The sequence below is a fragment of the Calonectris borealis genome, chromosome 12 (genome assembly GCF_964195595.1).
Source record: "Calonectris borealis chromosome 12, bCalBor7.hap1.2, whole genome shotgun sequence".
In the NCBI taxonomy this organism is placed as follows: domain Eukaryota; kingdom Metazoa; phylum Chordata; class Aves; order Procellariiformes; family Procellariidae; genus Calonectris; species Calonectris borealis.
In genome coordinates this window covers 5,592,804-5,618,677 of record NC_134323.1, presented here as the reverse complement: position 1 = coordinate 5,618,677, position 25,874 = coordinate 5,592,804, and the positions used below count along the sequence as shown (strand labels likewise).

The 25,874-nt window shown below is 33.2% G+C and overlaps 1 protein-coding gene across 11 annotated transcripts in view; it reads right to left on the bottom strand.

Moving 5' to 3' along the window:
• Positions 1–256: 256 nt before the first annotated feature.
• Positions 257–25,874, bottom strand: part of RPGRIP1L (RPGRIP1 like) — an 80,627-nt gene continuing 55,009 nt past the window's right edge. For 3 of the 11 annotated variants that reach the window (XM_075161114.1, XM_075161115.1, XM_075161116.1), the window contains 4 exons: positions 19,179–19,362; positions 13,136–13,220; positions 5,929–6,062; positions 260–2,466 (listed from right to left, as the gene is read on the bottom strand). In XM_075161114.1, coding sequence (XP_075017215.1) covers positions 2,363–2,466; positions 5,929–6,062; positions 13,136–13,220; positions 19,179–19,362 — 507 coding nt within the window. In that variant the 3' untranslated portion in view covers positions 260–2,362. Of the gene's footprint in view, positions 2,467–5,928; positions 6,063–12,940; positions 12,997–13,135; positions 13,221–18,346; positions 18,434–19,178; positions 19,363–25,874 lie in introns of those variants that run through there. The other 8 variants (XM_075161113.1, XM_075161117.1, XM_075161122.1 and 5 more) reach the window with 7 other exon arrangements.

Genomic DNA, 25,874 nt, shown 5'->3' with positions numbered 1-25,874 from the left:
AAACTGAGTAACAGTGAGCCTTACAAAGAAATATGTTTAGGAACCTGAGGCAAATTATACATGTTAATGTTGGAGTCACTGAGAACAGTTAACACAATGTAACCAAATGTCAACTGGAATATTTTGCAGTAACTTACCAAAGAGGTCTGTGTTTAATGAATATATGAACGCTTGGTTTCTAAGTTTTCAACTCAGATGGCGAAGATTAAGTGCTAAGGGTGTTACTGTAAATGTTTAAGTGAGATGAACATCACTGATTTTCTAATTTTACCACATGGTTTATTTCAGAAGAAAACAAGCACCAGTTACATAGTTCTCCTGCAAGTCAGTAAACAGTCACACACGAAAACTCAATACAATTTGCTTCTTTGTTTATGTGCAGGATATTTAGTTTGGTTTGCAAAGTATTAGAAGAATAATAAGAACCTCCTGACAGAATACCGCAAGTAAATTTCTAAAAAGCCACTCAGTTAATCTCAGTGTTGAATCTAGCTGTTTCAAATTATTGTAATGTATAATAACAGTCTTATTGACAATATAGATGCACAGAGCCAAAAAAAGCTAGAAATAGTGGCCAAAATGATGAACTAAGCGCCAGCCCAAATCACAACAAACATATGGCCATTAACTGAAGAATGGAGGGGTTCAGGAATGCAGCTGTCTGTGGTCTCCTAAAAGTTCCAGAGGAATGAAACGCTGCGAGGATTGGCAAAGTCTGGATGAGAGGTACTACTGAAGATAGTAGGTCCTAAAATGGAGTCAACCATTGGTTCATGTTGGAATTCAGAGATTTCTGTGGTCAGAATATATTCATTCCATTGGCCTCATAATGTACATCAACAAATTAATATTGTATGGATGTCATTTCAAAGTCTACTGAAGACGAAGAGCCATTATTGAAGCCATTAGAGCACAGATGGTTCAAACTATATGCAGATATTCATACTTCCATTTCTGCATTATAGCTGTTTTTTTTTTTTTTCTGTTGAACTATAATGAATTGTCTCATAATCTATTCCATCTTCTTGCCATTTGCAGGCTTTGAATGTTCACAAATAGGAGCAAAGAACTCATTTTCCAGAGCTTTAATCACACAAAGAGGGAATGCCTAATTCTCTAAATGAAATGGTCTGTGATCACTGAAGCAGAGATTTAATATATCACGGCAAATTAGGTAGATTTTAATAAATTACTTATCTCTCTGAATACTTTACATATGCTTATGAAGAAACATAGCCTGTTTGCAAACAGTGGAAATCCACAGCCTATAAAATCCTTTGAAGAAAATGACAAATAAAAAAGTAAATTAAAAAATGAAATGTATTATATCCTCGTTCTCAAGAGACAATCCTTTTGCAGCATTGATTCACAGCTCCATTAAAAATATCAATTAAATCCTTCACTGAGATTGGTTAAAAGCTGGAAAATTAACTTTCCAAGCTAGACACTGGTTATTCAGATACAACAATTCGTTGTATATGTTTGATTTAAGTTCTAAAAGTGACAAAAAACAAATGAAAACACAGTTGCCTGTCCCTACAGCTCAAACTAGGTGAAGCAAAATCTAATACTGCATGGCTTCTTTTTGTGCTTTGACAGGTGTTAACTGAAAGTAAATCTTTTATTGTACAGAAAAATGGTTGTGCCTGGCCTCCCCCTACTTCAAATCATGATAATCATAAACAGCTAATTATAATGTTAGTAGAAGGGTAAAAGTTATTTAAAAAAAGGTTGCAGTAATTTAATAAGTCCTGCAACTAGCCTCATTTTTTATATTTAATTGATAGGAACTGCATGCATCAAAGAAAACACATACTGAGATTTAATGTGCATAAAATGGATATTAGCATTTTAAAGAGGCAGATTAACACATTAATCCAAGTAATTTTCATATATTGCTTTTAATAAAATCTTCACAGTATAAAATTCTTAATGAGGCTAATCACAGGCATTCCATTTAGTAGGGTGATTAGGGATAACATAAAAGTATTTTTAATCAGTTTTCTAAGGCTTATGGTTTTTTTATTAAAAATTAAAAATTTGACTTGCATTTTTATTACTGTTCTATGTAGGAAAAAATCTTGAAAATGCAAATAAAGCACATCATTCAATCATGTAGGTATTAATTATTTACAAGACGTTGTCCATTGTGGAGAGATTCTTAGCCTTAAGGGGAAATATAAAAACAAACAGACTGAAAAGTATACAAAACTTTACAACTACAAATCAAGCGTCCTTTTCATATAAATTATACATTAAATATACTCCAAGAATTACAAAGATCTCATCTTTGAAGCACTATCAAGCATGTATTTACACTGGGACAAGGAACTTCTGTAGGCAAACTTCCCTTTCATGCCTCCTAGTCATCTTTGCATTCCTCATAGACTGAACGCAGTGCGTGGAGGGCTTCCACTGTTACTTTGAGCTTTCCAATTACTGCACTATCATCTTGTGAATCGAAAACTAGAAAGGAAACATCAGAAAACAGCATTAGCAATTTCATTTAAGTTTTTGCTTTTGTTCTGATAATTTTCTTTAACATATGGACAGATTAAAAGGCACCTAGCATATATTTAAAAAAAGAGGGAAAAAAAAAAAAAGACAAAAAAAGAAATCTTCCAGTTCAGGCATTCAGCCTACTGGAAACTGAGCACTCTAAGAACTAGAATGTACATCAATAAAAGTATTAGTGTTAGAATTAACTTTGAAATAAAGAAAATATCTGTATGATAATGATAATTGCCTATATAAATTAATTATTTTTCACAATACATAACTATAGATGTTCCAAACTCTATTAAAGACATATATGCATACTTATAAATAGTTTTAAGTAAAAAATATACCAATTAATGCATTTTCTACACTGTGTGTATGACCGGTCCAAATCAGCCTGGACAATTATTAGTATTTCAAGAGTAAATTGTTTTTTCCAGTTGGTGCAATGCAAAATTATTTTAATTCCAGGATTCTATTGTGTTGTAAAATAGTGAAGTGTAGGCAAAGATGGTATTTCCCCTAGACTAAACTATTTAACTACCTTCATTTTTGTATGTGGGTTTTAAAGTAGTATTTAAAATTTCTCTTTTACAGAAATTAGCTAACATGATTTAAAATTGCACTCTTACAATATCTAAGTAAGCCCAGAGGGCCACAATCTCTGCTGCTGTGATTAAAAACATGCTGCTAACAGTCAAAAATGAGGCTCTTTCCCAGTCCTGCATAAAAAGCAATGAGCTACCTAACATGACTCTAGAAGGAATTTGAATAAAACCCAATAATCTTGACAGCACATCTTTTCAAAGCAAATTATATAGCAGACAAATGGCAAGGTTATGTATTTACTATATAAACTGAGATAAGTACTCTGGGACATGCAATGATACTGCATGCTACAACTTCAAGGCTGCGGGGACGGCTCAGAAGAGGTTTGGAGAGGAAAAACATGGCATAAACCTTCCATCATTTACTTTGTTGATAGAGCTATTATAGGACAGATTGGATGCTATTCTCAGAGATCCAAACCATTTTGTATATCCTTGGACAAATCACTCAGTGAACTGTCAACTTAAAGAGCAGACTTCAGGGGACATTATTCTTTTTACTTATAAGAACGGTAGGATAACTGTAATTAATGTTATCAGAAGATAGCATTAATTCTATTTTCTCAGTTTTAATATTGTCATATTATCTCTGAGACATATTGTTATGTGTCTTGTCTGTACTTTTTTTCAACCAACCTCCTGCTTAGCCATTCATTTAATTGCTTCAAATTTCATGTAGGCCACTTTCACAGAATCAGCAATGAAAGGAATAAGATATGAAAAAAGATACATGCTTGCAGTTCTCAAAAAGAATGAAGGAAGTTTATGGTATCTAACTTCAGAATGATTAGATCTTCATGTGGTAGCGTCCTATGGATTTCCCTAGGTCTAGGTTTATTCTTTTTCCCTCAAACCAATATCCACCTCAGAGAATGTGTACAATATTATTTAGGAGTTCTATTTATTGTGCCATTACATTTAATTGAAGTCTGCGTCCAGATCTTAAGAGCAGATCCTTTTACAATGACTTCATCCAATAAAATATACTGATAGATACTTTTGCGATGATCTGACATACATTGACGTAAAATTCATTTCAATTCTCCGAAAGTTCTAAGTTTTCAGAAAATATGGAAATATTAAAAAAAAAAAAATCTACACTGTACAGCATCTGCAGGGAAGGGGAGAAGCATGGATAGGAATGAGAATAAAAGTATTTCTATCTATTGCTATCACTTTCATTGATATAATGTACATAAAGTAAAAATCAGTTCAAATGTCTTATGATTAGGGGAAGAAATGCTCCTCACAATATTGAAGTAGTTGTCATTACATAGTAATCATTACCTTTTGACAGAACAACAACTAGTAACAAAAAACAGTCCTTCCTGTCATAATAATTATCTCAGATAACGATTAGGAGTTTTAAGAGTTTTGTGAAAGCTGACTTTCAAGGGTACAAAATTATATTTATATCACTAATCAATCTTATCAAATGGGAATTATGACAAAATGGGAATTATGACAATGGGAATTATGGCCATAAAATCCAGAACAAAAAAAATTTTCCAGCGAGAGACTATGAAATACCTTTTTGGAGCAGATGTGCTTTCATACAACTACTTGGAGAAAAATTATTGGTGGAGAAAAGATTAAGTGGTTCAGCCACAGAAAGAAGTGCATCAAATCTGTATATTTTTTTTCCAGGGTATGGAAATTTGATTCTTCTTAGAATTTTCCTTATCGTGTTCCTGGAACTTTGATGCATACTTTGAGTATTATAGTTACAGCACGGATGCAAATCATGCATGATAATGGAAACGGATAAGAAAGCCTATTTCTTTCCCTCACTACTCAGCTCCCCATCACTCAAGGTATGGTAATTAGACACAGCAGTAGACATAGCAAAGTCACGTTAGCTCAGCATTCTACTAGGGCTAACTAGAATTCTTGCTATTACAAAGAATACCTTGCAACTATGGGTGCGCTGCATGTAGTAATCAAGCTGGTTCACTCACTGTTATAGGATAGTAACTATTTTATAACAGATATACTCTCAGCTTCTTTGCTGAGCTTCACCACAATGGGGAAAGAGGATGGAGAGGAACAGGTAAGGAGAAAAATGCACCATTGATAACTATGTCCCTGCTACATTGGGGAACAGGAAAGTCTAAGCAAGGAGAATATTTTCCTTCACTGTCTATGAAAGGACTGAGTAGCCTTCTCGAGTCTTCATATCAGCGTTACAAAAATGCTGTTGTAAGACCCAGGAAACGGAAGATTCCACACCTCCTACTCACCTCACCTTGCTTTAGTGAGTCACAGCGAACGTTCGGTCACAGTCTGTTATAGAAGCATGCTTACTCTAAACTGATACCTAACCAAAGCCACCAGTATTTCCTATTGTCTCAGATACAGGTTTCATATGGAGGACACAAGCTTTAGGTACTCTGAGGGTTGTAACATAACTTCAAATAAGATATAGACATTAGCAATACAGAATTACTGACATAAATTTTAATAACAAAATATATATTTACAGTCTTACTAGCATGAAGTACGTTGTACAAAATAGAGAATTATAGTAAGTGGACATGTCCTGGAAGTTCTTAGGTTTTATAAACTAATTACTATGAGCTGGGAATACTGTTTGGTTGGTTTTGGGGTTTTGTTTTGGTTTTGTTTTTTTAAAACAGATTTTAAGGAATAGTACACAGTTTTTGCAGACTTTTGCAAACAGATGTGGAAGCCGTTAGTTAATATTGAATAATTTCTTGTTAAAAATGTCAAAAAATTACTTGCAAAGTAAAGCTTGCAGAGGAAAGCAGAAATTCAACAAATAATTTTTAGGTGACAGAAGGCTATAAGAAAGTAATCTTACCATCAATATCTTGCTCAATGATATCTCTTTGCTTCTCAAATATCTCTCTCAAACTGACATAAGCGAAACCGATATCTTCACATTCAAGATCCTGTTCATCTTCTGGGGGATCACTGACCACTGTAAATCGTAGGCTAGGCATTTGGGAAAACAAAAAAAAAACACCAAAAAGATATTTTACCTTCAAAAAGGGTTGAAAATTAACTCAAAAACCAGAATAAAAGGCAAAAAACATGCTCTATTTTACCAGTTAAGCACAAACCAGAACCCTTTATCAATTATATTCAACATTTTCCATGAAAAGAATAGTCTGAGACCCTTTTTTCCAAATCTTCCCTCCTTCTTTAGCATTATTTAGCAGTATTAGAAGGACAGAGAAGTTGTAACCACGGATCTGCAAGCTTATAGAATTGTTTCATTTTTGTCCCCCCTCCCCACCACCCTGTGGCACAATTCTTGTTCATATGGCAGTGACAAGCAGAATAGTCTAACGATTAAAGACTTTTTCACATTTGAAACTTGTAAGTTTGTTTAGTTCAGCTGCTGAATCAACTGTTCAAGTCACTTAATTTCTTTATATTTACCCCTCATAGGTAAAAATCAAGACTGTATCTATGTACTTTGAGGCTTTTATAGCAAAACTCATTTATTTAAAATATCTAAAAATATAGTTGGGGTTGGTGGGTTTTTTTGTTGTTGTTGGTTTTTTTTTATTTTTATTCTTACTGTGTTGACCACACCATGCAAATTATTTGATGTGAAGAAATAAAAACAATTCACAAGCAATAATGGAAGGTTTAGATTAAATGTAATTATGTTTTGTTGGTTAAAACCTTTTAATACCATAAACTTGTTAAAAAGTTTCAACTACTTTAATTCAGTCAGGTCACGTAAGATGAACCTGTATGATTATTTCAGCTTTGATGTGGAGCATGCTTATGAAGTAAAACTTTTCAGTTGTCCCCAGTTATGGTACTTTATTTGCATAGTAGTCTTGGAACACGTTAATTGGATTCCTGTTGGACTGGACTAAACTAAACTGAAGATGTGCTCCAGGAGTACCTAGCCCTAATGCACTCCACTGCAACAGACATTCAATCAGTAGGATCAACTAGTATTCTGAATTCTCAAAATCATCCTGAAAATCTATGTACTGTGAATATTAGACCATTAGCAACAACTGCTTTGCGCTAGAGATTCTCTGGTCTGCACCTCTTGATAATTTAGATCTAGCCTTAGTAAATTTTAAACCATGCATTTTCTTGGCTTTACATTGAGTGGTGTGAGAGACATGAGATAAATAATTAAGAAAGACAAACCATATCAAGTATTTTCCTGATATCAGAAATACTAGCCATATTCAATGAAGCAAGCATCTCCAAACACCAAGTATAAAATATTTAGCTGAAAGTTATTGAGAATTTTCATACCTCATTTAGATACTTGGAGAGCATATTCTAGCCAAGAACACATTCCACAAAAATAACAGGAACCTAAAGGCAGTTCTTGCAAAATAGTATCTTTCTAATGTTGTCTTGCGTATTCATTATTTAAAAATGGACCTTACACAGCAATTTGTCCTGCACTTGTTCCCTCTGACCAATACATCTCATATTTAATCTTCACTATTCCGTTCCTGTTTTACACATAAAAACTACCCATGAGTACAGCCTGGATACAAAGGCCTTTGAGTATTTACTGTGCTGCCTAAACACAGCCTGTTTGTCCATACCAAACATCTAAGCCCAACAACTATACAAAATATTTGCATTTCTTCTCTGAACTGAAATTACACTCATTGCATCCAAGTATGGCTTTTCTTTTAAACACATAATTCCAGTATTGTGCTGGAGCTGACTTGAGTTAGTGGCTTGTGTTCGGGCCAAAAACACAGAGACTGACAAAATGACAGGAATTCAGAGCTAACTACTTTTCTGGTGTGTCTTGGCAGTGTTGTCTAAACTGTGAATGCTTGTGAGCTTTACAGCCTAAAAATGTTACAATAACCATAATTCCAAATGAGTAGCAATCAACTTGCATAAAATCCAAGTCTACAGGAAAGGATATCTTAGACAAAATATAATCAAATCTTCCTAAAAGACTTTAAACATAACAACAACTGCAATATGCTTTTATAGTAGTTTATTTTTGTGCTTGGCTCTTACTAACCAATATTTATTATAGAAAATATATACATAAATATTTGTTTGTCACTAAAACCAGACACCTATTGAAAATACGTGTCTTTAAAAAAAATTTTGGGAGACAAAAAAGGAAAAATATTTCAGCTATTTCCAACAGCAGGTGGCTTGGTTGAGTATAATGGATCCAACTTAAGATTTTGGCACAGAGCTAAGCAGCAGCAAAACTGCCAAAACTCAATCAAAAAGAAAGAAATACTTAGATGTGTAAGCTAAATATTAAATGAAATAAAAATAAATTAAAAATTGTAAGAATAACTGATAAAACTGTTGGGTATTGGGAACAGATCTGTTTTGTTATGTTTCAGTGTTAATGTCAAATCAAATCAATTGGAGAAACCAGTTTAGCAGTTAAGACAGTGATAGAAGAGGAGGAGATTAGTGCTGGATTAATTTTTGTCACTTAAGGGTACCAACTACTACTAAAATTTTCACTAAAGCATAAACTAAAAGCAGGCCTAGTAACATTTGGGACTGTACCTTATAGCCAAAGTGGAGACTCGTTCATACTGGTCCACTTTCTGGTTCAGATCATATGCAAGTATTTTACATGACTAGAGCAAGCTTCAACAAAACAGATCAAAAGAACGGTACCTCTAACACCTTAGAATTCCAATATGCCTAAAAGATCATAACATTGGATTAAATCTTTGCTGCTAATCAGAAAGGAGGAGGTTTGAACTCCGGACCCCATGGGAATACTCCAACTGGTAGACTGCAAGAATGGTACCACAATCACTTTGACTTGTATTTTTTAAAAATATTACAAATGCTTTAAGTTTAGAAAATATTTAAATATAATAGTCAGTATGCTTTGTTTTCTTAATTTATCAAAAATTGCAAGAGTTTTGTTTTCAGGTTGAACTGGCTTAAAAGACACAGTTGGAACATACCGCACATGAACAGACTCCTCACTCTGCTGCAGCACAGAATGCACAAATGTGCAGCTCGTGTCCCATTTTACCTTAACACTGCCTTGCTTATGTAAGAAACTTTGATGGAAGTTGGAATATCAAATTCATACTAGGATTTCTTACATAAATAAAGCCATGTATAGCGTTCCTCTCCTTACTTCTCTCTAGGATCCTAGACTTTCTCTCTAGCTTATTTCCACATTTCTTTTCTATAGCACCAGGTATCAGTACTCACTTCCTTGCAGGAATCCCATGCCTACCGACAGAATAAGAAGAAATCTTGACATCCTGTTAAAAGTACTGTGTGGGAAGATATTTGCTAGCCACTGCAAGAAAGATTAGAGAACTAAATGCAACTTGTCTGCTAATAAAGGGCCAAAAGAAAAGTAAAAAATAATAATTGCCTTAAGCTTAAAATGTGCTTTACAATGAAGCAGAAAAACCTGGAAAAAATACGTATTGTTATGGTAACACTTAAAGGTATTATCACCAGCAGGAAATTTAGAATGCCTGGACAAAGCTGTGATGGAGGCAAATTTGATTCTAGTTTTTTATTCCAGAGATCAGCCATTTTTAAGCAGCAAGAAGAAAACCTCGTGTGTTCATATAGTATATTAATGTGAAGTTAACACAGTACACGTGCTCTATACTCCTATAGCATGGATGCATAGATTTTGTTACTTTGGATAACAATGACTTCATATAGTCAGTTTCTTGGAGTAACAATCATTTCCTACCAAGAAATGATGCACCTGTCAGGATCAGCCTGGAAACCTCTTGCATAAACCTGTTCACTCTTGTTATCACAGCAGGGTGACTGTTAGAAGAATGGATTCCTCCATTCTTCACATATGTCTCTTCTGACACTTGTCAGAAGAGCATATACTCTATTGTCAGGTCTGCAAGCTTTGCAAATACAATCTGGCATGAGGAATCAGGTAAGCTTCTCTATATGACCCAAATTTCTACTCTCTTAAAATGCTGAAAGGCAACAGTGGAATACAAACAGGATGAAGATAAAAGATAACTATGACACAGTTACAGTAAGTTAAATGGACTGCCAGAAATGCCTCCTGTTATTAACGATTTAAGGACTTGAACATGTAAGTAAATAACTACTGGGTTCAGATGCTAAAATAAAATAATAAATCTGTATCCTTTTCTTTTTCCCCCCGAAGTTTTACAAATATTAGTAAGTATAGCTTCCTAACATAAATAAAGAATGTAATTTTAATCCCTATTATACAGAAAAAGAAACAAAACACACAATATAGCTATAAGAAAAAACAAGTATTCTGACAAAATTTCTGTATTAATGATAGAGACGTTGTCTGTCTGAAAACGTAGATAAAGGCAAAGATGCTTGTCAAAAGAGAAGAACCATCTTTCAGGTATGCAACAATTACTAACCTAAATAGGATTTCAAACCATCTTCCTAGTCTCCTACTACCTCATGCTCATATATTTTAGATTTTATATCATTCTACTTAGCAGCATATTTTATTGATTTTCTTGAATACTGAATATTCTTGCATTTTCTGCCACTAAGCCATTTATTCAAATGTGGAACCAAAATAAACATTTCTAATAAACACTTACAATGATTCCATATCAAAAAATAAAATTGAAAGAAAAGTCAATTTTGTTTTGAAATCGTATCTTTTATTGAACAGTAAACCCCACTTGCAACAAATAAACATAGTTTCCCATCTAAATGCCGTGTCAATCTACATTTATTTATTTGTAAGTGTAAACTAAAAGAGTATAAAGCTGTGAAATTCATTATTTTCAGGGCCAAGTTGGCTCCTGTTCCAACTACAGGATTAGGCTATAGTTGCAACTTTGGCTTAGCAGTAATTTTATGTATTATATTAATATCTCTTTTAACACCTGAGAATATTTATCTTTTTCAAGGGACATTCATTAAAGTGACTCTCCTTTTGGAAGACAAAAATGGCACGTGATGTATCTATTTGTTTATGTTCTAATATGGACCCGATCATTATGAGTATCATTTCTAACAACATTAATTGTGACAGGGAGAAAGTTCACCTGAAAACTTAATACACCACTTAATATACATAAAACACTATCTATGCTCCTATAATCTGGCATAGCACAAACACCAATAAAGTGTCAGGCTAAGCCATGTGCAGGCAATTTTCAGTGATATTTATATTCTTGATAATTTGGTTTCCTGAGCTTTAAAGCATTAGTTTAGTTCAGTTCCTGTTTCAGCTGAAAAATCTCCGATACTAGTTTGTAAGGCTTGTGATAGAAAACGTGTGTTGAAAATATAACTAGGTCAGGTTTAAAATGCATAGAGTTGAAAACATTTGGTGCATAGGCAGAATCTTCCCATAAATTTTGTTTCTTGGTGGTCCTCTTGCTAGGCTAAAGTGGGGAATTGGACTACTGATGAACTTCCTGCCTTGCTATTTAGTCAACACAGAATTGAAATTTCACCACAGACCAAACTAGACACACCGATAAATGCAGAAAACAACCCACCTAGTAACACAGAGGACAGCACCATGATGGCACACATAAAAGATGAATACTTTTGTTGTGGGAAAATCTTGCTGCTTGCTATTGTGGTTGTAGTGAGGTGGGTGTTGGTCTCTTCTGCCAAGTAACAAGCGATAAGACGAGAGGAAATGGCCTCAAGTTGCGCCAAGGGAGGTTTAGATTGGACATTAGGAAAAATTTCTTTACCAAGAGAGTGGTCAGGCCTTGGAACAGGCTGCCCAGGGAAGTGGTTGAGTCTCCATCCCTGGAAGTATTTAAAAGACGTGTAGATGAGGCGCTTAGGGACATGGTGTAGTGGGCATGGGGGTGTTGGGTTGACGGTTGGACTCGATGATCTTAGAGGTCTTTTCCAACCTTAATGATTCTATGGTTCTATGATTCTATAATTATTTTACCTTATTTTTACCCTAGGTTTGTTAAATATTTAGTATATATATCTAAGTATTTATAGGTGAAATTGAAGCCTACAGACTAGTTATTTTCTTTCACTGAATTATCCCTAAGGAATAAAAGAATATTTTGTCCTCAGTATTGTTAAATTCTTAGTAGAACATGTTACACACTTTCCTAATTCAGATGGTAAAATAAGTCTTCTGCTTGCTTGTGAATTTTTTTTTTTTTAAAATCTCCAAACCTAAGAATGTTTCAGTATGATATTTCCATCCCAACAAGTAATCATTTCATAGTGTTCCCTGCTCCATTCCAGTAAAACCTGTTTTCTGGCCAAGACATGAAACTCAGTTTTAGAAGGGAAATGGAATGAAGAAAGATCACTCTCTTTCTTACTGCAGAGTGAATCTGTAATTTGTGAATAAGTACATATTTAGAAGATTTAGAAGTAACTCCTACTCTTCAAATACAATTAGCAAGTATTCTACTCTTCTGCAAATTAAATAATTTTTTAAATTAATAATTGTTCCATTTTAATGAAGATTGACCTTCAAGACGTCAACAGAATCAAAGTACGTCATTCATTCTCTCAAAGTAATGTGCATGCTATCTCAATCAAAAAATTTGAATAGGAACAAAATTATTATTATGAGCTTGGACAAGACTAATTCATACTCTTTCTCATATGTATACATATAGTAGCTGCCTGCGACATCTATATATATATGGGCTTTTGGAAATTCTAGGGCCAAGTAACAGTTTCTGAAGCTGTTACACTCCTTTTAGCACTCTGAATTCAGAAAGCAACAGATGTATTACTCTACCATCAGGTAGGTATGTGCTTTTCAAATTAATTATTGAAAGAATGCTGATGATAGAATCTCTCTTTTGCAAAATGAGGTTGTTGAAAAAAAAACCCCAAACACAGCACTGAAACAACATTAAGAGAGGTTGCCATATTCCAGGCCACACAAACCTACTCAGGGAAGAAACGTAGATCAATCGCCACATCAGAATGTACGTATCATTGCTAGCTGAAACAAAATTTTCTCTAGTTAGTTAGTTATGTATTAACTTCTCAGCGATACCTCCTCAATGAAGTCAAACAACGAGGCAAACCATAAGCATTATTTACAAAGACCTTTTATAGAGTTTTTCAGCACTAATATGTACCTGTCAGTATGTAGATCTGGCTTTAGAAGCAGAGACTTGAGATACTCCCTTCTTGCATGATTATTTGCCTTATCCACATGTATCACTGCAAAGCAAATCGGAATTAATATAATTAGTTATCAATTGTTTTTCATCTTTTAAAAGAAAGAGCATGAAGAAAAGAACAAAGAAAAATAAACATTTTTTCCATTGTCTTTCCTAAGGAAAAGCAACAATGTTAGAAACAAATTTGAAAGGTCATGTGATCTAATGGCGTGTCACTGGCAGGTTTATGTGCACACTGTCAAAAAAGATACAAGCAGCATCTAAGCATGCCACATAACTGTCATTTTCTGTTAATGGCAATAGCAGTCATGATTTTAAAAGCCAGTGGTCTTTATTGCTTTGTATTTGAAGTGATTTACTGCATTTTCTTCCACTGAGGAAGCTAGTGATAATGATAATGTATGGCAGAGTGCTTGTCCTTTTTGACAGCCTCAGTAATTTAATCCTCCTTTCCTGCCACAATATTTCAATAAGAGGAACATCTAGACCAATGGACTGGAGAAAATCCACAGCCTGGGGAGTGTGTATGAGTGCTCTAAAAGCCTTTTATTGTTTTAATTTAAAATACAAACACAAGGACCAGCTTTTAATTTTTGTACCATTAATATGACCTACAGTGAAAAATAGCCTTGGTTTGGAAAAAACAATAAAAGAATGAGAACCAGGTTTTAGGAAATTCTTTAAGAAGTTTTTGGGCATCTTATATTAAGAAAGTGGCTGCTTTCTTGCAAATGGTGTCAGCCTGCAAGTATCAGTACACTACTGTGAAAGACTATAAAAATTCAGGATGCAAAAATAGAAAAACAGTGTTGAAGGAATTACTTTTTTTTTTTAAAGTAAGAAATGCAGCTGAAAAAATTTTGCTAGGACAGAATAGAATGAATATAACCCTCTGAGAAACAAACATAGCTATTCAGAACATTTTTCATTTGTTTTTGAGGGCAGGAGGAAGAGCTAGAAATTTGTCTGTCTTTAAATTCCAACATCTTTAATATTCACTCTCTTCTAGTTACTCTGCCACTGTACTCAAAAAAGCTCTTTTTCACTCTCCGCATCACATTAAGGTTTCCTTCTCCTATGTGCTGACAGAAATCTTTAACATATTTCATACGGTCTTCCACTATCCATAATAAACTTATTTGTATAAACAGAAATTACCAATTCTACCAAGGAGCAGAGAGTTTTGGAATACAGGAGTACAAAAGAGAGATAAGAAGGCTCAAATTAATTCCTTGCAGATGCATTTATTGAGGGACATCTCTCTATAAAAGTCATTCTAGGAAGTACACCTTCCAGAGCTACCAGTTCTCCAGTTTTCTCCAAAGTTGCTCCTCAGCTCTTACCTGGTCAGCAGAATCACTATTAGAAATTAGTTACTTTCAGAAAACAGCCAGTGCGATTGGTAACTGAATCATTCAATCAAAGGAATCTGCAATTTAACACCTTTTTCTCTAGTAACAGAAAGCAAAGCATTGGTGCTCTATCTTGGAATCCTTAGTTTCCAACCACAATATTCTTACTTTCTTAGACAGGTTAAAAGAAGCTGTTACTGCCATCTGCTATTCTTTTGGGCATGTGGATGACTTTCCACATGTGCTACTCTCATGGCCAAGTGCTCCTGGGGCCACCACAGGAAGTGATGGGGAGGCAGCAGGGAGACAGATGGACAGCCAAAGAACTTCAAAGGAGCTGCCACATCAACAGATTCTTCCCTTTCCCATAAGCACCCCAAATGGAATTTCCTAAGTTTACTAATTCTGTATCTAAAACAATTTTAAATGGAAATTATTTACAAACCTAAAGAGTTCGAATTCATTTCACTCAATGGAAAAATTCAGATTAGCAAGTAAAACATTTAGCACAAGAACTCCATTCAAGTCTGGGGAAAATGATTAACCATAGTGAAAATATATTTTTTAGATCCTGATGAATAACATGCTTTCATATCACCCCTTAATACTGCCTGAACTTAGAATTCTAACATTGCTCCAAGGCACAGAACATCTCCTATTTCTATCCAATTAATTGGAAAAAAATCTTTCAAAATTAACTTGTGACAGTTTGCATCTAAAATTATAGATGTAGAATTTGTCCTAAAGAAGCACTAAAACGGGAAGATTACAATGACCCTGGAACCTTGTTAAAAATTGCTGCAATTCCAAACATTAATATAGGTTCTGTTGTAGCATTTTTTTCATAATTCACTTTCTAACAAAACTAAATGACTATGTGATGAAGCAGAGTTTCATCACAATGATGAAGAAAAAATGTCTCACAGTGTTGAGCTTAATGGAAAAAAGGAATAAACACAAAGAAGTATAACAATGTTTTCTGATGCAAAGCCTTAACATTATCATTTGAGTTATACTAAGGAATCCACCTTTTAGAATATGGATGTTCAGCAGTTTATTTTTAATAAAAAAATAAACCCCATCATCTTTCCCCCAGCTCCCCTTCCTTTGGCCTACTGAAACTTGTACTTCAAGTTGTTCAAATAACCACCTGTTCACTCAAGAGAGAAAGCTTCCTGATTAAATACATATAAAAATCTTTCGCAAATCTTTCTTCTACTTCTGCTCCCTGTTCTCTATAACCATTGTATACAGTGATAAGGACACATTTCAGACCTTCTATCATTCTTACTTTCTAGTAACTTTCTTGCCATCTCAGCATTTTCATAGTTAAGTCTTCATATTTAATAAAATATGAATGCTTTTTGTTAACAACATTTATGAACTAACCTTAGCTTTGTAATTTAAGTAATTGTGGCCTTGACAAGAAAAGTGTTTATTTTACTGAAATTAAGAGTCAAATATCAATAGATGCATTTATATGTGAGGGAGACTGGGCTTTGTTTGCTTGAAGCAACATGTTTCCCTATGTTTTTCTGACAGAGAAACTGTCATTACGTTCACTTTAAAGCATATATTGTGACATGACTGTAAATAAATAATTTCTGGCACACAATTTTAAACTGCATTAAAAAGTTAAAATATGAATTCATTGCTTAATATGATCTTACTATGACACCCTAACATCAAAACAAACCCCCACCAAAAAATCAAAATCCTTCCTTTTTACGAAATTACAGGACAGAGTCATGCTGTGAGCACGATTTGGCAAGTTCCACTTTTCTTTGAATTTATGGGACCGTAGTGTTTGGAAGCATTCTTGGATATTCTAATAACTCTTTCCACCACTAACGAACACAACAGCTCCTCTCCTCAGTCAGTATGGCCATCAGTAGATATAGCACTTAATGTCATGGGAAATCCAGAGTTACGCACTCTAGATATAACCCTAGAGTGTATAAACATCCCATTCAAGTTTCTGTTCCAAGACCTTGGAAGAAAGAAAATGATCTTCTAACCATTCCTAGTCAAAAATTCATAGTCAAAATAAACAATTAATGTCAAGTTACATGCTCTAACTACTTGTGAAAAGGGAAATTCACAGGATCTTATATGTCCAAAACAATGGAGTTCTACTATATTGTTTTTCAACAAGATTCCATTAATTTTCTGGTACCTTACATGTCAAGAAATGACAGCAAAGGATGTGCAAAAGGTATGGAAACACTTCAAATGTTTTTTAAGCAACGAATCTCATGGAGCCTTCTGTATCAGTTCAGATGTTTTTAAAACAGCCAAGCTGTTCTAATTATAAATAATAGAAAATGTTTTATTTATAAAAACTAATGATTTTTTAGTTTTTTTTTCTGGACTTACCCTGATTTTCTCCACGCAAAAATGTAGAAGACTATTAGTTTCCTTCTAAGCTCAAAGTAAATTTCTTTCTATCCATGCAAATCTCATTTTTATTAAAGAAAATATTCAATTAACCTCAAATATTCAACATACTCAAGTCTAATTAAACATGAATAAGAGATGCAGTAAAGCTATAGTAAACAAACATGCAGATTTCATTACTATCATCTTACTGGCTTTCCAACTGACATTATCAAAAAGCAGACTCATTAGGTTTTTTTCCCCCATATGCAAAGCTAATCTTGAGTAGAAATTAGATGACCAATTATCTAAGCAAAACTCTGCAAATAAGAACCACATTAGTATTATGCTGCAGAATACAGTCCTGAAGCAATTAAGACCAAAACCAACTTTTGATATTGATTCGTTAGGATATTTTAAAGTTTAAACAGTTCTATATTCTATACTTAAGCAGCAAATAGAAAAAATCAAAGTTATGAAGCCTAACATTTAGCAGAAATAATATGATACAGCACTACCAGATTGGAAAGCCTTATGAATTACAGTCTCTACAAAGCATGATACTATTTTCACATATCACAGCTTGATATTGTCTTAACAGTCTGAAATTTCATTCTGTATTCATCATAACTTTGCTGTGTTTTGCTAGTTTAACTTTGCAGAGTCAACACTTAAAAAACTAATATTATGCTTAGGCCATACCCAATATACACAGGAATCAGAATATTGTGTAAGAATTTTTATACCTTCTGAATGCTTCTTATATTCAAAGCAATGAGAATTCAAGAAGCAAGAGAAATTAAAAGTGTTAAATAACTTTTATTGGCTTATGATATTATTTCAATGAGGTTTTAAAAAATTTATTTCAATTATGTATGCCTATCTAGAACATTTGGAAAGATGAATATTGTTCGGCTCATAAAAAGAGTTCTTACTGATCTGATGTCTCATTTAGTATATGATGCCAGAAATCCCATTTGTCTGCATGGAAGTAAGCCTCAGTTAATCAAAGCGTTTGCAGTGCTATTAGTTTTTGTGGTTTTTTTGTGTTTTTTTTTTCTTTTTTTTTCTTTCTTCCTAAAGCCTTACAAAGATTACTGTCTTTCTCAGAGTCACAGAAGTTAACACATTGTGCCCTGTCCTCTACATTCTCTCTCAAATGGGCATTCCCACTCTAGTAATGGTTGATGTGACATCTACGAGGGATTTCAGTCTTCAACTATGGGATAATCCAAAAGTTTATGAGTATTAGGAAGATATAAATGAGTAAATTCTTTGGCAAGTCTCCTTCTAAAATCAGGTTTCTAGATGGTAGCAATTATAAAGATCTGACTGTGACACCACTTCTGCAAAGCCACTTTTACAAAATTATTTTTAAAAGAAAGCTTAATTTGAATGTCTGTATTAATGGTGTGTCACAAATAGTAAAATGATTCACCTGTTCCAGGAAACGTTCAGCTAAAAATGCAATACTTAAAGTCCAAGACAACATGAAGCACTCAGACTGAATCTTAAATGAAACAGACTTTAACAGAAAAAAAGGAGTTAATGAATAATTGAAATAATATGAAATAGCTGGGAAGATAATTAGCAACAGAATTATCAGCTATTACAATAGTTCTCTGTATGCTATTAATGTAAATTACATTTTGTATTGACATAAAGTATTTTCAAATGTTCATTTATTAGAGAATAACATATGGAACATGCAGGATTAAGTATCATGAAATAAATAGCAATGTATTAGTATTAAACATGGCTGAATAAATTTCCTATTTCAAAAACTTCTTATTAAAGAAACACTCAGTATTCCCAAGTGACGATCAAGTTCAATTACATATTTTCTCTTTTCAACTGTATTTTAGTTGTACATGGTTACATGGAATGTTTTTCTTTTGCTGTATCATCATGTACCGATAGAGAAATCGGTTCATCATATTATTTTAAAAGAATACATAAATTTTAGTTATGCATAGCCTAATTTTAAAATCTATGCGCTAGCAGCATGTTTAAATATATTGTAATGTTACCATTTCATATACAAGCCTACTTCAGTAATTCATTTTATACTTGATAATTGCATCCTTACCTCATTTCTTAAAAACCACCTTTAATATTTCCCAAAATAATTGGGAAATAGACAAATACAATCGGTACGCAGATAAATGCAACTATAATATATAAAGGAAGTAGGCTTTATTGGCAGGCATTTTCATAAGACAGAATTTAAGAGAAGAAACAAGCCTGCTCAGGAATACATCGATACTTACCATTGCTATAGTTATAGTGAATCCTCTGACCACTTGTTGGTTTTGGAAGTGACAGTGGGGTCTCCTCTGCAAGTAAATTGTATAATCTGCATTCTACAAACAGTTGCTGTATTGTTTCATCTGATGCAATTCGTGACTCAGTAAGACCGAGAGAGATAATTTCAATCCGGATTTTTTCAGTTGCCTATTTAAAAACAAAGGACAAACATAATACAAATTTTTTTGCATTTCTTCAAGTGTTAATACAAAACAAATAAACAAAAATAGATGTAAATCATTGGCTATTATGTATTTTAACACTGATTGATTGATTTTGACATACATACAATGAGATTCTAAAGCCCCAGGGTTTGTAGTTAAGAATATTGTTACAACAGATACTGATTTACATTCGGTGTTGAAAATATTTTTGCAATAGTCCTGCTGCTGGAGAATTTAACTTCATATACTGAACTTTTCTAGTTAAATCAAATATACATTGAAATATAATTTAAAATTAACAATATGATAATAAAAGTAATATCCCAGTTGTTCTTCACAGAGCCTTTTCTTATTATTTTTAACTAAAATGACATTTTTCTGTTGCTTACATGAAGTTGTTTCATACTGTTCGGCAAAGCCTATATTATTTGCGTACAGATAAATTTTAATAAGCTTTATGTATGTAAGTGGGAATGCCAAACTCAACAGAAAGAGTCACAAGTATTTCCCTAGGTAACTCTGTAACTCAAAGAAAGAAAAGCCACTACGGTTTCAAAATTGGAGTACATAGGTGAGCATTCAAAGATGAGATTCTTCAAAGAGCAAACAGAACATGCTGGAGTTCAGAAATGTAAAAAAAATTGTTTTTACTTCTTTCAAGTTCATAACTTTATTAAAAACATTTCCCCTTTATGGAAATATTTTGACAATTTTTGATTGTAAACTTAAATCACCTAAAGTAATAAATTATATTTGAAAGATTAGCTTTCTAGATTCAGTGCCAGAACTGCAAGTCAATATTCTAATTTATTACGGAGATAGCTTATATTTTTCCAAGCAAATTATATAATTAATCAAACTGAAAAGCAGGTGTATCCTATTGTAAAAATATCCATCATATAGAACAATTTCCATTGCTGTCAAGCCCTTTCAATATTTGATGAAGTAATTTTACCCCCTCCTTTCAAAAGACATTTCCTTTTATTATGTATCCTAAGACACTTTAACTAAAAACCCAAATCTGAATATTTCAATAAGGTTGTTTTATTATTCAGTAGATTCATGGAAATTTTACTAGGATGACAGAGAAAATTCCACACCATTCTGTCTCCACTAATACAGGTACACGGCTTCAGCTGGCAATATTACTGGGATTAGCATAGAATGATGAAATATTTAAAGGAATTTTTTTTTTCTAAAATCTAATAAATCAAATGACTGCCAAATGTCATTAAAGTGATGGTCTTTGACTTGAATATGCTTTTCATATTCAAATTTGAAAAGAAAGAGATGAAAGCCTGGAAAGGTTACTCAGTTTCAACTAATAACCTCAAGCACTCTACATTCACATGCATAAAAAATGAAATTGGCTCTATTGTCTAATTTTACTTCAGAAACAACTCTTTTCTTCTTGCACTGAACAGATGTATTAGCATCTGTAGTTAAAGTGATATGCTGAGTGGTTTTGTTCGCCCCAAAGTATTTAGCAGCTATGTCATACTAGTTTGTACACAGACAGTAGTTTATGAATCAAGTCCAAATACAATATCCTGTATTATAAAGTATTCCTTTTACATATCTTAAAATTTGTTTGACATATTTAACACTTGTAATTGCATACTGTAGGCAAAGAATATTATAGTTTTTCAAGGGTAGCGGGGCAAATCCAAGTATTCTGCTTTCTAACTTATAAGGAAGCAAATAACTGAGTCATACTATTAGAAAATTGTAAGAAAAAATAATAAATTACCTTAGAGCTTAACAGTCAAGAATATTTTAAGGCCTGATTTTATCAATATTAAACATGAATACAGCATATACAAAGGAGAGCACAAGCTGATTTAAAAAAAAAGATATTTACAAATAAAAAAATATAGAATTGCTTAAGAACAGCATAGCTAGCATGTCATATTTCACTACTAATACAAAAATGCTCGTATTATGGAGCCATGCTGAAAATATATGTAGCATCCAAAATACAATAGGAATTAATTTTTAAACAACCATTTATATTTCTATGATGCAGAGTGAAGTATGTTATTTAAATCTTTTCCTAAGTTGTTTTTTTAAGCCTTGGTCTCATTTAGTAGGTATATTCAAGTGAAAAATGGACAGTTTGTCATGACCAATTACTTCCCACAAATCATTCTACTTTAATGGAAATAAGGTTAGTCTTTAAATTTAGTATTTAAAACAAAATATAATATGAAATTTCCTCTAACAGAGACACTGGACACGTATTAAAATAAAGAATATTAAGTGCTTTCAAAGACTGAGAAACTGGTTCAGTGCTTTCATTTCAAGTGAGGAAAACAAAACACAGGCAAGATACTTCGTCTATGTCAATATTCTTTCTTTACTGTTTAATATTGACTCTTTGTAATTAACACTACCCAGAGATTTGGAAGAATCACTGAGCTCCTTCAACAAGCTTTAGGATTAGGTTAAGTACTAAATGCATTGGACATGACATCAGAATTTGAAATCTCAACATAACTTTTCTCATCTTTCTGATTTCTGAGATTAAAAAAGCTTTTTTTAATTCCATAAAAAGTCTTGACTGCCATCTTCAAGAAGCTGTATATTCCATATTTCAATTTCCTTTTTGGTCACAATAAAATGCTAAGACTTCGATGTGAGTAATAAAATTCCAGTTGACTCCAATGGTCCACAATAGTACCCCACAGAAGTAAGTGTTTTACAAAAAAAGAGGCTGTGCTTTCTGCACAGAACAGCAGCATTGAAAATGCCTTGCTTCTAGGAACAATGTAAACAATGTTCCTATTTTTTACATCCACAGTTTTAACTAATATATTGCCCTTGAATAACTCAAAAAAAAAGAAATTTCTTAACCGTAAGATCAACTTGAATCCTATCTTTACCAATGCTCAAAAGTATTTATGCTTTACTCCTTAATATTTTATGTATTTATTTCCACAGTCCACTTATTCACTTGTTCCCTTCTATTTCAAATAGAGAGCACATCAGATAAACTGTAAGTTATTGTCAAGTAATCACAAATAATCATCCATTTGCTATCAATACTTCAATCACTATCAATATTACTTGATTGACAAATATCTCTATTGAATAAGAAATCATCCTCTTCCTCTATCAAGTGCCTGTGATCATCTTATTAACAATGTCAGAACAGAGCTGCAAAAGAATGCTATCACAGGAATGTCAATATAATTTAACTGTTCAGAGACACAAACATTACTCATTAAGTAATTATGATTAACAAGTCAACATCTTACACATACACATAGAAATACATATTACAAAAAATTATTCTAGTCCTTAACTGTATCCAGTGACTTTTCATGTTAGGAACAACATCTATTTTTAGATTTTCCCCACAATGGTGGAGATGTGAAAATAGAAAGAGGGATACGGAAATGCTCCCTGTTCCTTATCCAAATGTATGGCACTTACAAAAGTGCATGCATTTTAGACTCTCCCCAAGACCTGGGGCAAAGAGATTGCTCCTTGTTGAATAGCTCTTTTGGAGTCGGATTTACTGTGAAGGAGGGAAAGGCACATATAATCTTCCCCCAGCATCACTGTTTTTGCCATGTGCTAGGAGAAGAATGTAATTGCACAAGGTTAGCACCATAGTAAGGTTCAATGCAATCCCTTCAGCTCTGTCTATAATTAAGAACACACTACACAAAAAAATCTATTTGTGACAATGAGTACGTCTCCGGTTGCTGCCATTTTATCTAAGTGCACAGTCCAAATTCATCATTTTCAGAGCACGAATTCACCTTTAATATCTTCAAAGGCATGAATTACTTGCTACAGCTTGAGACAATTCAATGATTAGATATTGCCTCTTCTATGCAAATCTGTAACATACTCATCAACCCATTGATTTTTTTTCAGAAAAGACAATTTCTAACGCAGTATAAAACACCAAACATTTTAGAAAATACTAAGTTCTTGAGGGATGTAAAGCTTTCCCACCACGACCATGACAACTATATATCTGAATATATCACGTTTACACTTTGCTCATAATACAACTTTTGATCACTTAAATAATATACTTTCCTCCTTTCAAATGGCTTGCCTCCCCTACCCTTTCTGAAGAATAAACATAAAATTGTTCAATGTTTCTCCTGAAGTTGAATTGTTTTTAAAGATTTGGTTTTGCAACTTGCCTGTGGCACTGCCTCAATTAACAGCTTTTAAAGATAAACTGTTTCTAGGGATGAATAAGTACAAAAGAATAGATATATCTGGAGCTGTTTGACTGGTGAGATACAAACTTCCTTAACTCTGAGTTTTATTTTCTCCCCAAGAAGTGGGAAAGGCTACATAAGCAATATTGTTATAGTCCTGAACTAAGCTACACCCCTCTCTACTGCCGACTATCTCAAAGAGGAGACTTCATTTTTTTTTTAGTGTTCAAACACTCACCATTGATTATACCACCAGATAAAATAAAAAATAAATACCAACATTATCAAATCTCAAAAGCCAGTTAGCTACACCAGTACCAACTAGCCACACAATTAAGTAATTCAAATGTTCTGTAAACTTACAATTACCTTTCATTTGAAAAGGAAGCATGGTCCTTAAATAAGCAAGAAAGAAAATTTCTCGATAAAAAGAGGTCTTACTCCGTACATTTTCGGTATGCTAATATACGTCAACATTTAAGTTACAGAAGTAAGATGAAATAAGTAGCAGTATTATGTAAAAAACTAAACAAAGACAAATATAATAGGATTTCTGCTTTTGTATATATCTATGCATGTATTTTTCTACATGTAGATCATAGACTTTTGATTTGATTTAAAAAATAAATTAAATTTTAAAAGTCTGTATTTGAAAGTTAATCCATTTAGAAAAAAAAACCCCTTAGTATGGGAAAAAAGCAGAATCAATATACATTTTCATTTGTTAAGAGTGCATCTGTAGTGAAAAAAATAGATCAAATTGCACATTTTTAATACAGCTGTTCTTTTTATTTGAGCTGTAATACTTAACATTTGATACTGTGTCCCCCCCTGCCATTATAGTATTGTGTGGAGACAATATAGGCATGCAAAAATGAATGGAATTAGATTCTCTGTCATATTACCCACAGTGTGATAAAAACTATGCTTGGTGATATATATTGCAGCTAATCAAAACTCAAATTTAATTTCAAATCCCACCCTTTGTGTTTTAGACTTCCAGTTAGAAAAATACTCCTCTCAACTTGTAAAGTCACCATAACTTACTTCCATGTCAATGAGCTCTGATAAATATAGTCTCTCAAGTAAGCAACTGAGGAGCATTCATATTCATAACCACAAAAAATATTATGAGCTAGGTTAAAAATGGCTCCTGTTGATGCTTTTCCTGTGGGCTTGTGCACTCAACCTCAAATCTGACTTTCTACTTAATTTAATATTCTGACTAATTAGTTTTATTTGTTACCTAAAAAGTAACGGGTTACCTAATGACTTAGGATTCTGTTGTTTTGAATAATTTTAAAAGCTGGTGTTTGGTGTTTTTTTGGTATTATTTTTCCCTCTTCTTTCAGTTCTTCCATCAAGAAGAATGACTTGTAGTACATGCTTCTAATTATTACTTCAAAGTGTATTTGACAAGCACTAGAAGTTATAAATCCATCATTTCAGTGTACTGCCTATTCAAACTACTGTCATCTCAAAACTTTATCCGTGGCAAAAGACAACTTAGGTCTTTCCTGGATTCTTCAAACTTTCTCTCTTGTACTTTAGTTCCTGTCTAATAGTGACCATAACAGCAAACAATCACCTTAAAGATGGAGAATGGCAAATGCTCCTTTTTAATCTTAGAGCCATCAGGAGTCTTTCAAAATACTGACTATAAAGCTTTAGTAAGTTACTTTTATCTTACTCTGATAAGATAGTTCTGTTTCATTAATTTTATTTCTTGTTTTATTAAATATACTGGTGCAGCACTTTTACTTCCCCAATTTCTTACAGAAGAAAAGCACAAAGCAACTAAGGTTAGATCTAGACAAGACTAAGAAAATACAAAGGATTAGCATTTCTGACTAATGAATGAAGCCAACTCAACAACACAGGGTAATACCAAAAACCTAAAATTTTAGTTCTCTAAATTCAGATTAGATATTCACAGAACACGCCAGTTTAAGAAAAGCGCTGCGCATTCAAATCTCCCTGAAGTACACCAAAGGTACTCAAGTCCTGCAGAAAATAAATGTAAAGAGAACTCAAGACAGCCAAAAATTAAAATTGCAATACAATGACCAAATAATTTTCTTTTTTTCAATGAATGCAGATATCTCATAGGAGGGTATGCACTATTCAAGTAACTGTACAAAAAAGGCATAATAAAAGGAAAAGTATTTATTGCTTTGCCTTACATAAGCTTTATGCTTTACATCTTCCCACCTTTGTACAAACATGTTTCATTGATCAGCAGAACCACAAGCAATTGGTATTGCTTTTTAATGGTGTTTAAGAGAGATTTTCATGTCAACATTAATTAGAC